The 12,697-nt window shown below is 24.3% G+C and overlaps 3 protein-coding genes across 3 annotated transcripts; 2 read left to right on the top strand and 1 right to left on the bottom strand.

The window, feature by feature from the left end:
• Window positions 1-1,150: 1,150 nt before the first annotated feature.
• On the top strand, window positions 1,151-1,849 carry LOC129612064 (putative peptidyl-tRNA hydrolase PTRHD1). Its single transcript, XM_055525519.1, has 3 exons — window positions 1,151-1,350; window positions 1,437-1,538; window positions 1,594-1,849. Exons 1-3 carry the CDS (start codon window positions 1,267-1,269, stop codon window positions 1,762-1,764), a joined length of 357 nt encoding a protein of 118 aa, XP_055381494.1. The 5' UTR covers window positions 1,151-1,266; the 3' UTR covers window positions 1,765-1,849.
• Window positions 1,850-5,238: 3,389 nt separating this feature from the next.
• On the bottom strand, window positions 5,239-6,744 carry LOC129612022 (suppressor of lurcher protein 1-like). Its single transcript, XM_055525462.1, has 6 exons — window positions 6,565-6,744; window positions 6,255-6,492; window positions 6,081-6,168; window positions 5,903-6,022; window positions 5,542-5,804; window positions 5,239-5,447 (listed from the first exon to the last, which is right to left on the bottom strand). Exons 1-6 carry the CDS (start codon window positions 6,742-6,744, stop codon window positions 5,371-5,373), a joined length of 966 nt encoding a protein of 321 aa, XP_055381437.1. The 3' UTR covers window positions 5,239-5,370.
• Window positions 6,745-7,530: 786 nt separating this feature from the next.
• LOC129611864 (DNA ligase 3) lies at window positions 7,531-12,364 on the top strand. The gene is made up of 12 exons (XM_055525268.1): window positions 7,531-7,783; window positions 7,847-8,033; window positions 8,092-8,286; window positions 8,357-8,522; window positions 8,615-8,805; window positions 8,869-9,033; window positions 9,098-9,294; window positions 9,714-9,783; window positions 10,164-10,345; window positions 10,890-11,010; window positions 11,078-12,201; window positions 12,256-12,364. The coding sequence occupies exons 1-12, from the start codon at window positions 7,650-7,652 to the stop codon at window positions 12,362-12,364; spliced, it is 2,841 nt and encodes a 946-aa protein (XP_055381243.1). The 5' UTR covers window positions 7,531-7,649.
• The last annotated feature ends 333 nt before the right edge of the window (window positions 12,365-12,697 follow it).

The raw sequence follows: 12,697 nt of genomic DNA, 5'->3' as shown, positions 1-12,697 counted from the left end.
AATTAAATATTGAACAAAATGATGTTTTTTATATATTTTGATAATAGATGGCTTTAATTTTACCGTTATGTAAATAATTCTTAATTCAAAACATTTTTGTTAAATTTACTCAATAGATGGCATTATGTAAGAATTAACTGGTTAAAAATTACCTTTAAAAAATTTTAAATAGTCAAAACTTTATTTTATCAAATTTAAAGTATGTACATTTATCTAAGTTCGCATCCAAATTTTTTGTCGTAAATTCAACTTGAAAAATGTACTATAAAATAGATTATTAATATTATATTGCTCATTAATTGTAAAAGCAAAACCAAAACCGAGGAACAGAACAAAACAACAACGAAACGGCAATATTGCTTGACAGTCACTTCCCACAAAAATACCATTAAAGCCATTTAATTTTATTGAATTGAGTGGTATTTTTGTGGGAAATGACCGTCAAGCGCAAAATCAACTGTTCAGTATTTTGCATATAATGTTATACACATATGGAAACAGATGATTTTGAAAAAACCGAAAAAATAGGATATTCGGCTATTTTGTCGCTGTAGGTTAAATTAACGAAGACAATTTTGCTTCTTTCTGGATAGTCCCATTTGTATATGTATGTGTATTCTATATAAATTTTGACATTTCGCCGAGAAATATCATTCTTGTTCTGTTTTCAATTTAACTTAAATAATTATAAAAACCTGCTCCTTGCATTATATTGGTTGCGTTCCAATAACACCAAAAAAGTATGAAGGCGTGGTTGAGTATAGTTACCGAATGGATCAGGAATATTAAACAAATAACATTGGAAAATAAATGATTTACTTTAAACTTTTCTTTTTATTGATAAATAAAAAATATCCATCTATTGTGAACGATGAGCGTTACTATTGCAGTTATCAAAACTTGTTTAATAGCAAATAAGTACATAATTATACATTATTTTAAAAATTTTGTCATTTTCTACTAATGAAATTTTATGTAATTGTTCACAGAAATAAATATTTATTTGGCAACCCTGAAATCATGATTTTCTTAATGCGAAAAACAATTCGAATCTTGACATAACAAATATATAATATCGAGACTCGAGATTGCTGTTATGTCAATGTTTGAATATAAACAAAAACAAGCCTTTGATTTTTCATTCCTTTTTCAGATATAAAACATCCTAAAAGTTTTTGGAAAATTTGTAGATTACTTTTTTGTCTAAAAAATCTACATCCTATAATTTTATTTAATATTAAATAAATTAAATTTTTATCTGATTCAATGTCCTCTATAGTACAATACGTTATAGTTCGTGGCGATTTAATAAAAGTGCTGAATTGGCCGGTTGGAGCAGTCATTGCACAAGTATGTACATAGATACTAACCTAATTTTTAATAACCAAATTATTAATATAACATAATAAGTAATTAATTATACTTATATATTTTAGTGCTGTCATGCTACTACTGCCGTAACTCATCAATTTAGAGAAGATAAAGATACTGAAGCATATTTTAATGACATAGATAATATGCACAAAGTTATTTTAGAAGTCAGATATTTTCTTATTGTTTAATGAATATTTAATGATAATTTGAAATTTTTAGGCTCCAGACCAACAGTCTATTCAAGATCTTCGCAAATTATTAGAAGAAAATGATATCAAACATAAATTATGGATAGAACAACCAGAAAATATTCCAACTTGTATAGCTGTTAAACCATACCCAAAAGAATCTGTACATAAATATGTGAAAAAATTTAAACTATTAAAGTAAATTTTTTTACTGAAAAAAGTAAAGTATTTTGTAATGAATCTGTTTTATTTACAATATTGGTATGTTCCTATAAATAATATATTAATGTAAATAATTATGTTGCGTATTATTACGGAATAAATGTGATTGATATTTTTTCAAAGGGATATTCTAATTCTACATGTTTAATATACATGTAGAATGTGTAATAATTTAAAATTCGCTATTCTTGTGTTACAAAATACTTCTTGGATTACACTTAAATGTACATTTAGATATTTTAACAACGATGAACAGTCAATACACTTCAAGTAAATAATTGAGCATAAGGTACCCAAATATTTGCCTAAACACATTTTATATAGATTATAGAATGTGCACACATGATTATTAATTGTAAATTTTAAATTTTATATATTAATATAATTAATAAAGAAGCTTTATCGAAAAAGTAGGTAAGTATACGGGCTTAAACTAAAGTGTTATTTAAATTATTATAGGACATACAAAATGTGTCTACAATAACGATTTTTTTCTCCATTAAAAAGCAATTTTTCAAATTAACTTAATTAAATTGTGAAGAAATCAATTACTTAAATAGACCTGTGAATATTTAATACAGTTCGGAGCATATGTCACAAACAGTGCGTGGAAGTAAATAATAATATTTAAATTCATAGTAACTAAATAACAATAATAATTTTTAGTAAATAGTAATATTAGTAAATATTACGGTGTTTATTATGGGAACGCAAAATTTTTAAATAAACAGAAAATACTTTTGTTTTTGGGGTTAATGCAACTAATAAAAATTAAATTATGACTTTTTTCTTTTCATTAATTAATTTAAGTGAATTACATATTATTTACATGTATTTGTACATAAGTTTAGTTTTCATTTAAATAGAGAAAAAATGATTTTAAAATATAAATTACCATATTTATTATTATATTTTCTTTACATTTATGGTATACTATTCGGATTTGGTATATTTCGTTTTGATAAAACAAAAATTCATTTAAAATATTCAAAATCTTCAGCAAAATTTTGGAAATTTTTTAATTTTATATTAATAATTTTAATACCAATAACTTATCCTCAAGTACAATTCTTCTTTTATATTGGTGGTGATTTGTATTATGATACTGCTTTTAATCTTATGTTTATTGCACAAATTTTAGCATCTATTTGCTGCTACATTTCATGGGTTAAATATGGAAGTAGAATGGTGAAATTGATGAATACGTTGATAAAAATTCATAAAGTTTTAAGTAAAAAATTTACAAAAGTTTTAACAAAAACATTTTTATATTTTTTAATTATAAAATTTATAATTATTTTTTATGAAATTCTCATTGATTTACCATTATTTGGAAATCATATTGAGAAATTGAAAGAAAATTATAAATATTTTATGTGTTGGATTCATGTAATGTACATTTATTTGATTCATGTTTATTACATTTCATTTTACTATCTTATTTCATTAGCTATAACAAATTATTTAGAAAGAATTATGCAAGCAATTAAATCACATTTGGACCATTTGAATGGTAAATATATTAACATAAATAATGGTTTCTTTTGTAACAGTTCCTCTTCTTTCCTTCCAATTTTTATATTTCCTGATTTTAGTTATTAAAATATAAATATGCCTCTTAGATGCATGTATATCCCTAAGATGTCAATAACAAATTATTAAATAAAAATTCATAAATTTTCACTTTTATTCGTGCATTATTTTTAGTTGTTATAAAACTATTAAGTTAAAAATGATAAAAAATGAAAGCATGTACAACAAAATTTTGTTATACGTACATAATAACATTCACAATGTATGTTGAATGTTCAAAATGGTATGAAACTAAAGGTACTTACCATTTACTTCCAATAATGCCAATATACAATTAAGGCGAATATCTTAAAAGTAGTGGGAAAGTTGTTCTATCCTTAGCATACTAAAACATTAATGGTTATGTAGAGTGATTAAGAAGGATGTATAGCAATATTTAACAATGACTAGAATTAAAGAATCAAAAATGGGTAAAGTTTTCATTCAGGAGTGAGTGTCAAATTTCAAGTTTCTGTGATACAGAAATTTTAACAAATTTTTATGAAATTTCTACGTGCCTAAGTTTTTTTTTGCATATAACTGCAGTTCAGTAAATAAAAAGAAGCTTAAAGCAAACAGTTTTTGAAAGGGCTAATAAAGGGCTCAATGCTTTATTACTTTTTTATATTACTTTTTTTTTGACGTACATATTTTCGAAAACACAAGCATTCATAAATCAAAAAAATTACAATACTTTGTACTTTTTTAGTTTTCTTTATCCAGGCATCTCCGGGATTAAGAACATTTACAAATTTTATATAGAATTTTGCCCAGTTTATTAAGTTTTAATTTCAGTCATGAATTAACTTTTGTTGTATTATCTAAAATGCATTATGTGTATGGGATTTTATTATTATGTATATAGTTATGTAATAATTTACTTCCCATACGCTCATCAGATTAAGAATACAAATTTATTTCATTTTATATTAGAATTTTTATTTATGTATAATAATTATATGTAGTGAATTTCATTACATACATTATAATTTATTTTTCTTTTTCGTTTAATATTCGAACTAGAATTCGCAACACCTGAGCACAATAATGGACAACAAAGTCAAAAATTTCGAGAAATGATTTCACTTTATTGGAAATGTTTAAATATATTAAGATTATTTAATAATATTTTTCGATGGCCATTATTTTTTACGTTCGGATATTTATTTTTTGTAATAACAATGTCTCTATACAGGGTAATACAACATATTATATTTAAGAAAGAATTTTTAATATGGGGTATATTGAATCATTTAAAATTATGTTGGGATATAATATATTTTTTAATTGTTTACGATAAAATTATTGAAATTAGTAATATTATTAAAAATTTAATTATTCGATTCATAAGCTGCTATAATGAAACTAATGTAAGTACCTAAAATATATTTTTACAAAAATGGTACAGTAGTAATAATATATTAATTTATTTATTTTTCTTTGCAGACAGACCTATTTCTCTTGAGAAGTTCATTTAAAAATACAAAGTTTTATTGTTTTAAAATGTTCGCATTAAATAATCGTTTAATATTTCAAATACTTATTTCAAATTTTACTAATGTTATAGTTTTATTACAATTTAAATTTGCTGATATCAATAATAATATTGAACAGAATTAAGGGTGATTGTGTTTCTTTGACTGTCCAAAATAAATTTAATTTTTATAATATGTGACCTAATGTTCGTATAAGCTTTGTAATTTGACGTTATGATGTTACAAAATTATTATTTATTATCAAATATTTCAGAATACCTGTAAAATTTTAGAGTAATTTTTAAACAAATAATTAAAAATCACATTTTTATTTTAAAATCTTATGATTATTTTTTGTATTTTTACTTTAATAATATTTATTAATTATCTAGATTTTCTATTGTAAAGTAAAAATAAGAATGTATACATTAAATATAATAGAAAAAAAAATAAATTAAATGAAAATAATTTTTAATTAACAAACAATGTACATTTGTATACTAAAAGACAATATTAACTCTTTATTTTAAATTCAAAAGCTATGAAATTTCAATAACTTTAATTAAGCTTTGAAGAGTGTAAACTATAATAAAGATGATAATGTTGATCTCAGCGCCTAAAATAAAAAAAAAATTATTATATAAAAATTTTATCAGCATAATATTTATATGGTTAGATAAATGAAATATTATGGTAATTTTAAATGTTACCACAAGCTTTTCCTGAAATTGGTTTTTGAATCTTTTTTTGATTATTCGGGTTTTCAGTTGGTGGCATATACGCAACAAATTCATAATGAGCACGAAATCCAGTTTTATCGAACCGATCATTTGTTCTAAATGTTATTCGGAAAAATTTTCCATCAGATCTAACACTGAAACTTTGATACTTTCCACAATATTTTATGAATTTGCGATCTTCACTCATAAAATTTGAAAATTCAACATAATCACTAGCAGATTCCTCATCGCATCTATAACAGTTAATTATATAAAATAAAATTAATATAGTCAATTTAATAGTAAACAAAAGTATAAAAATAATTGTAGCAAATGATTGTATAATATTTACGGATAAACTCCTTCAACATCAAAGTAAGAAAATCTTATATGAATTTTATCATATTGACCACCATAAAAGTAATAATTGCACTCAATATTTCGTGGGTAAGCTCCAGGAAAATTTGGTGAACTAAAAATATATTGATATTTCAAATTATAAACAATTTATGAATTATATAATTACTTACTGGAACCATCCATCACGGCCATCTGAAACATTATAAGCAAACGCACAATCTCCAGTAGGTAATTGTTTTCCAGTTATAATACCATAATCTATATTAAATACTCAAGTTAATAACGATACGAAAAAGCTACGTCAATTCAAATTAACATCTTAAATTCATATTTCATTTACTTACTTTCTAAAAATTTGTATTCTCCTCTGAATCCTCGATTTCCTTTTCCACTTTTTCTTCCCCGAAACTCTAATAGCATTTTTGATCCATCTGACATTATTGGTTTTGGCATAAAATCACCACATAAAATTTCTATTGGTTCATAACGATGCCTTATTGGAACTAGTACTTGTAAATTATCGGAGTCCTGGCAATTATAATTGTCATCATCTGATGGTAAGCTGAACTCAGGAAAACTTATCTAAAAATAAAAGTTAAAATAATATATTAATTTAAAAAACTATATCCAAATTATTTTGTTTTTTATATCTACTTGAATACGTTCTTTTCCTTGTCCAATAAATTCAATTCTACAAAATGTCCTCGCTGGATATGATTTTGGAAATAATGGTGTTGTAAATGTTCCATTTTTTGATTTAGAAGAATGAAACACTATATCGCAATTTGAGCCTGTAACGAAAATGTTGGTTATTATTGATATATTAAGTTCCATTAAAAATTATAAAAGTGATAAGTTTATTTAATTTATGCTTAGGATCTAGTAGAAATATTGTGTAATTGTTTATTGTAATATTTAGTTTAAACAGGAACCTTTCTTACCGTTACTGATTTTCTCAGTTATATCCGAGTTATATAAAAAAGCTTTGAATGAAAGAGTAAAGCTCTCTTATAGATAATTTGAGAGAATCGATTCTCAAAATTTTATTTTAAAAATGTGGTTTACACATGGTTGTAATTAATATTGCGTATTTTCCTATTACAAAATTTTCTATTTGACGAGTTTGTAATCTATAATAAAAAAAGCTTTCAATTCTCGAAAAAAGGTTTAGGAAAAAACTACCTACACGAAAATTTTCGATTTTGAAATATATCGAAAATATAAAAAGAAATACACTAATCGGTGCTTTTCCTTGAAGAAACTGAAGGAAGATTATATTAACAGAGAAAAAGTATACCAACATATTTATGAACATTAGAATAAGAAAATTAACGAAATTAAATTTAGATTAACAATAATAAATTACGTTAAAGAAAGACTAAGTTTTTTTTTAAAATCATTTTTCCAATAGTTTTTTGCATCTGGCAGCTTTTTTAAAGAAAAATGAAATTTTTTCGTTCCTGGTGGTGACAATTTCAAAAATTAATTTTTTAGCTAATGGCGACAGGTTTGGGGCTTTGCTATTCATTGTGATGGAATTCTGACAGCAGCAGAATGTCATCAAAATTATGAAAAAAACATTAAATAACAAAATAAAAAAAATTTTTTGGTGCCGGCGATTTACCATAAAAACATCTGTAGTCTATTGGTATCAGACACTAGAAACACAAATCTTAGATTACGTGGTTGTGTTTTGAAATTGTGAAATATTTTTTAAAAGTTTTTTTTTTTGTTAAGAAATGGATGATACAAATAAAAAGTTATTTTTTGCTGAAAAAGCTAAAACTGGTAGGGCAAAATGTAAAAAGTGTAAAGAAAATTGTGAAAGTGGCGAGCTTAGAATAGCAAAATTGGTTCCTAACTTTTTTTCTGAGTAAGAATATCTTTTAATAAAATTAGACACAATAACAAATATAATTTTATTTTCTATTTTTAGTGAAGGGTTAGTAAAGCAATGGTATCATACAAATTGTTTATTCGAAAGTTTCAAAAAAGCCAGAGCAACGACCAAAAAAATCGATTGTATAGATGATATAGATGGATGGGATGAATTGAGTGAGGAGCATAAAGATATTATTATAGAAAAGATAAATTCTTTTTCTGGTGCCTTACCTAAAGAAAAAGTATTATTATTTTATAAAAAAATTATGGATGCATAAAAGTAATTTTTGTTTTTTTTAGAAAACCGACAAATTAAAACCAACTACTTCCAAGGCATTTCAAACTAAGGAGACTTCTTCAACGAGTAAAGATAAAGCCTTTAAAGAGGATAGTGAAGATAATAGTTTTCAGGTTTTTCAAAATCTATGTGAAAAAATTGCAAAGGAAAGTAGTTACAACAAGAAATCTGAAATTTTACAAAACTTTTTGATAAAGGTACGTTCATTTATCAAATTATTTAGTTATTTCTTTGCTACAACCTATAAAATATTAAAAAACAATTTAGGGATCAAATAACAAGACATTTGAAGGAGATATTTATTTATGGATGAAATTATTGCTTCCATCAGCCGTGCGCCGAGTTTATAATTTGCAGAGTAAACAATTAATAAAATTATTTTCAAAAATTTTTCGTGCAAATCAAAAAGATATGCTAACAGATTTGGAAAATGGTAAAAATTGGAAAATAGAAAATTTGATTACCTTACTAACCTTGTTTTTAAAGGGAAATTAATATAAATTTGCTTTTTATTTTCTATTTTAGGTGATGTTTCAGAAACTTTAAAAAAATATTTTGAATTATCCGAAAAAATTATTCCAAAAAAATCAAGTTCACTTACTTTGCAAGACGTTGATAAATTTTTAGATGAACTTAGTGAAATTACAAAAGAAGATGATCAAATTGAACTATTTTCTATATTTTGTAGGAGAGCTACTATTAATGACTTAAAGATGGTAGGTATACTTAATTACAATAATAATATTAATATATAATTGTAAAATTTTTCAATATTGTAGGTTATTCGTCTTATAAAACACGATTTAAGAATAAACGCTGGTCCAAGACATATTTTAGATGCTCTTCATTCAGATGCTTATCAGACATATCAATTATCACGAGATCTAAAAACGGTTGTAGATAAATATGCTCCATCGATTTCAAAAAATAAAATTACATGCAAGGTAAATGAATTTTTGGTAGTATATAGAAAGAATATTTAAATTTGTGTCATTTTAAACTTAACAGGATGTTCAAGGTTTAAGTGGAACTGCAGGAAAAAGTAGTAGTGGGCATGTTACATTAATGTCTCCAATAAGTCCAATGTTAGCAGAAGCATGTAAATCTGTTGAAAGAGCAATCGAAAAAAATCCAGAAGGAATGTTTAGTGAAATAAAATATGATGGTGAACGTGTTCAAATACATAAAAGTGGCACAGAATTCAGGTGAGATCATAGAAATACTATTACTCAATATTTATACACATGTTAAATATTTTAATAGGTATGTTAATATTTTTCATTTACATACTTATCTTTACATTACTGAGTATTTTCATAAAAAGTTTTATGTTAACTTGTTTGCAGTTTTTTCGTGCAACAAAATTTCTCGTTATTCATCTTAAGGATTTAGAATTTATTTTCCTACAGAAATTTTATTTTTCACTATAAGAGCTATGCTCATAATCTGTTCAAAATATGTAATTTGATCGCACAAGTTGCGAAATCGTTTAAAATTTTAAAAGTATATTTTTTTACAATATGTACAAACAGTATATTTGGCACCATACAATACAATAAATATACATACTATATTATGACATCACATAATATTAAAACAAAATTCAAATGCTATTCTTTTTTAGATTTTACACTAGAAATTTAAAGCCGGTGTTGGACCACAAAATAGCTCGGTGTAAGGAATACATTCCAAAGGTAAATACAAAAATATAACGTTCCATATGTATAAAAAAAAAATGCTTTTGTTCGAACGTACTAAAAAATACTTTTATATCATGTATGTATGTAAGTAACGAATTTTTGATGCCAAAATATGTAGAACAAATTTTCAAATTAAAATGAGAAGATCGTCGCATTTTACAATTTCGGTTTCAAAAGTGTTTCTATGAAGATAATTTACTATAATTTGTTATAAACACGCTTATTTGAATTTAAAATAGTTTACTTTAAGCTAAATAAGCAAATTATCAACTTATTTTTTATTTCACAATCAAATCAACTTTTAAAAATAAATTTTTAAAATTAATTTTTTTTATTAACTTTTAATCAAATGTTTTATTAAAATTTAATTTAAGGCATTTCCAAGTGGTAATGATATGATACTAGATTCGGAAATTCTTGTTGTAAATACGAAAACTGGTGAACTTTTACCATTTGGAACACTTGGTGTACATAAAAAAGAGCAGTTTGCTAATTCAGAAGTATGCTTATTTGTATTTGATTGTATTTATTTCAATGGCGAGGATTTAACTAAAAGGTAATTTGAATTTTACAATAAATATTCATTTTGTATATTATGTACCTTTACATAAATATTCATAGATGAAATACCTATAAGAATGAAAATTAAAGTGAAGAGTAGGAAGGAAAATTTTATTTTAAGGTTTAAACCTTACGTGTGCAATCTATTCATTTCCTAAGGGCATTACACATTTTGTATCTTGAAGAAGAACAAATTAAAATTCGCAAGTTAAATAGTTTTTTCTTAGATTCTTTCAATGGGAAGAAAAGGTGGAATCAAAAGAAAATTTAAAAGTAGTATTTATTAAATATTTTGGATACAGAAAAAAAATTTAAACGAAACGATTAGATTTGAATAGAGAAGTTTACTATTTTTTAAGTCATTTACAAGTTGCAAGAATTTGATTTTCTCTTTTTTATATGATCACTTTTGGGATTTATTTTTACATAAATTTTTCATTTTCAAAAAGACCTTTTATTAGGTTAAATATTTTGATTAAGTATTTTGTATTTAGTTTTAACTAATTTTTTTATAACACATTTTTTTTTTAATCTTAAAGGACTATAAAAGAACGAAAAAAGATTTTAGAAAACAATATTAAGCCAATAAAAAATCATGTTCAACTTTCTGAATATTATATCATCAAGAATACGATGGAATTAGCAACTATGACAGCAAAGGTAAATTATTCATATCAAAATTTTAGTATTGATTAAAATAATAATTAATTTTTTTTTAAAAATGTAGGTTTTAAAAGCTGGATTGGAAGGTCTAGTATTAAAAAATGTAAATAGTTTATATCAACCGGGTAAACGAGGTTGGTTAAAAATTAAAAAGGATTATTTATTTCAAGGTCAAATGGCTGATTCAGCTGATTTAGTTGTATTAGGTGCTTGGTTTGGTACTGGTAAAAAAGGAGGAATGTTAAGTATATTCTTAATGGGATCATACGATAAAAATACAAAATTATGGGGAACTGTAACAAAAGTTCATTCTGGTTTAGATGATTCAACAATGGAATCATTACAAAATGAATTGAATACATTATTGGAACGTTGTAATACTAAAAGTTTACCAAAATGGCTTAATGTTTCTAAACAATTAATACCAGATTTTATTGCAAAAAATCCATTTGATATGCCTGTTTGGGAAATTACTGGTGCTGAATTTACAAAATCAGAAGTACATACCGCTAATGGGATATCAATAAGATTTCCTCGTATAACGAAAATTCGGGATGATAAATCGCCTAAAGAGGCAACTAATGTTCAAGAATTACATGTTTTATATGAAAATTCTAGAGAAAATATTAATGTTGATATGTTATTTAAAGGCTTAAAGAATTGCAGTGATAATGATGATAGCAGTAGTAAAATTGAATTATTTATTAAAACAAAATTATATGATGCAGGAAAAGACGATAGCAGTAATGATAACGATAGCTCTATAGATGATAAAAAGAATATTAAATTATTAGATATTGATAGTATAAAAAAGGAAGAAAAAGATGATAACAATGATATGAAATTATTAAGTGCTGATAAAATTGAAAAAGAAATAAAAGATGAAAAATTAATTAAAAAACGTAAAAGTGAAGTAATTGATGAAACAAATAGTCCAATTATAAATAAAAAACAAAAAATAAAAACTGAAAAAACTCCTGAATCTAAAGAGATAAAACAAGAAAAAGTGAACAAAATATTTAATAAAATTAGTATATATTTAAAATCCGAAACTGAGAATTTAATTAAAAAGACTGAAATTGATTTGTTTAAGAAGTTCGGAGGAACAGTTTTAGATCACAGTAAGGGAGCGAAATTTATTCTACACTCAAATGATTCAATTGATTGTAAAAAATTAATTGAGGCCAGGTAAGTTTAAAATTTCAAATAATATTATATAATTCAATAAATTTTTATTTTAAGGAAATTATATAATCCAAGTAGTAGACATTTGACTCATAAATGGCTAGAGGATTGTATTAAAAATGAAAGATTAATAGAAGATTATAAATGGTATGCAGTTAGTCTTTAAATATTATAATTAATTTTTGTTAATTATTTTTTATATTTAAAATTGTAAATAAGTATAATAATGTTTATTGTAAAAAAAAAAAAAAAAAAAAAAAGGGGTGTAAAGTAGTTCGCCTCCTCGTGGTGCACCCCGTCTAAAACAAAATGAACTACATTTTATGGAGTGAGCAAGAAAGTAAAGTAGATGTCATGCAACGCTGAAATACTGAAATACTAAATCGAAATAAAAGCTACAAAAATTTACAAAAGCAATAAAAAATAAATAAAAAGTCTTTATTAAGACTGAAACATAACCCAAAACACACATACGCCTTATGCGCACATATGTATATTT

This window comes from Condylostylus longicornis, unplaced genomic scaffold, assembly GCF_029603195.1.
Source record: "Condylostylus longicornis isolate FDR11 unplaced genomic scaffold, ASM2960319v2 ptg000055l, whole genome shotgun sequence".
NCBI lineage: Eukaryota > Metazoa > Arthropoda > Insecta > Diptera > Dolichopodidae > Condylostylus > Condylostylus longicornis.
Note: the sequence above shows the minus strand (reverse complement) of the source record. Positions and strands in the feature narration are given on the sequence as shown.

Excerpts from the sequence above, each read along its gene's own strand:
- LOC129612064 (XM_055525519.1), top strand. The coding sequence starts at position 1,267 with ATGTCCTCTATAGTACAATACGTTATAGTTCGTGGCGATTTAATAAAA. Across the intron at positions 1,351-1,436 it reads TTGGAGCAGTCATTGCACAA|TGCTGTCATGCTACTACTGC; the intron begins GTATGTACATAG and ends TATATATTTTAG. Across the intron at positions 1,539-1,593 it reads TGCACAAAGTTATTTTAGAA|GCTCCAGACCAACAGTCTAT; the intron begins GTCAGATATTTT and ends TGAAATTTTTAG.
- LOC129612022 (XM_055525462.1), bottom strand. The coding sequence starts at position 6,744 with ATGGAACTTAATATATCAATAATAACCAACATTTTCGTTACAGGCTCA. Across the intron at positions 5,805-5,902 it reads GATGTTGAAGGAGTTTATCC|ATGCGATGAGGAATCTGCTA; the intron begins GTAAATATTATA and ends TAACTGTTATAG. Across the intron at positions 5,448-5,541 it reads AATTTCAGGAAAAGCTTGTG|GCGCTGAGATCAACATTATC; the intron begins GTAACATTTAAA and ends TTTTTATTTTAG.
- LOC129611864 (XM_055525268.1), top strand. The coding sequence starts at position 7,650 with ATGGATGATACAAATAAAAAGTTATTTTTTGCTGAAAAAGCTAAAACT. Across the intron at positions 9,784-10,163 it reads GTAAGGAATACATTCCAAAG|GCATTTCCAAGTGGTAATGA; the intron begins GTAAATACAAAA and ends ATTTAATTTAAG. Across the intron at positions 11,011-11,077 it reads TAGCAACTATGACAGCAAAG|GTTTTAAAAGCTGGATTGGA; the intron begins GTAAATTATTCA and ends TTAAAAATGTAG.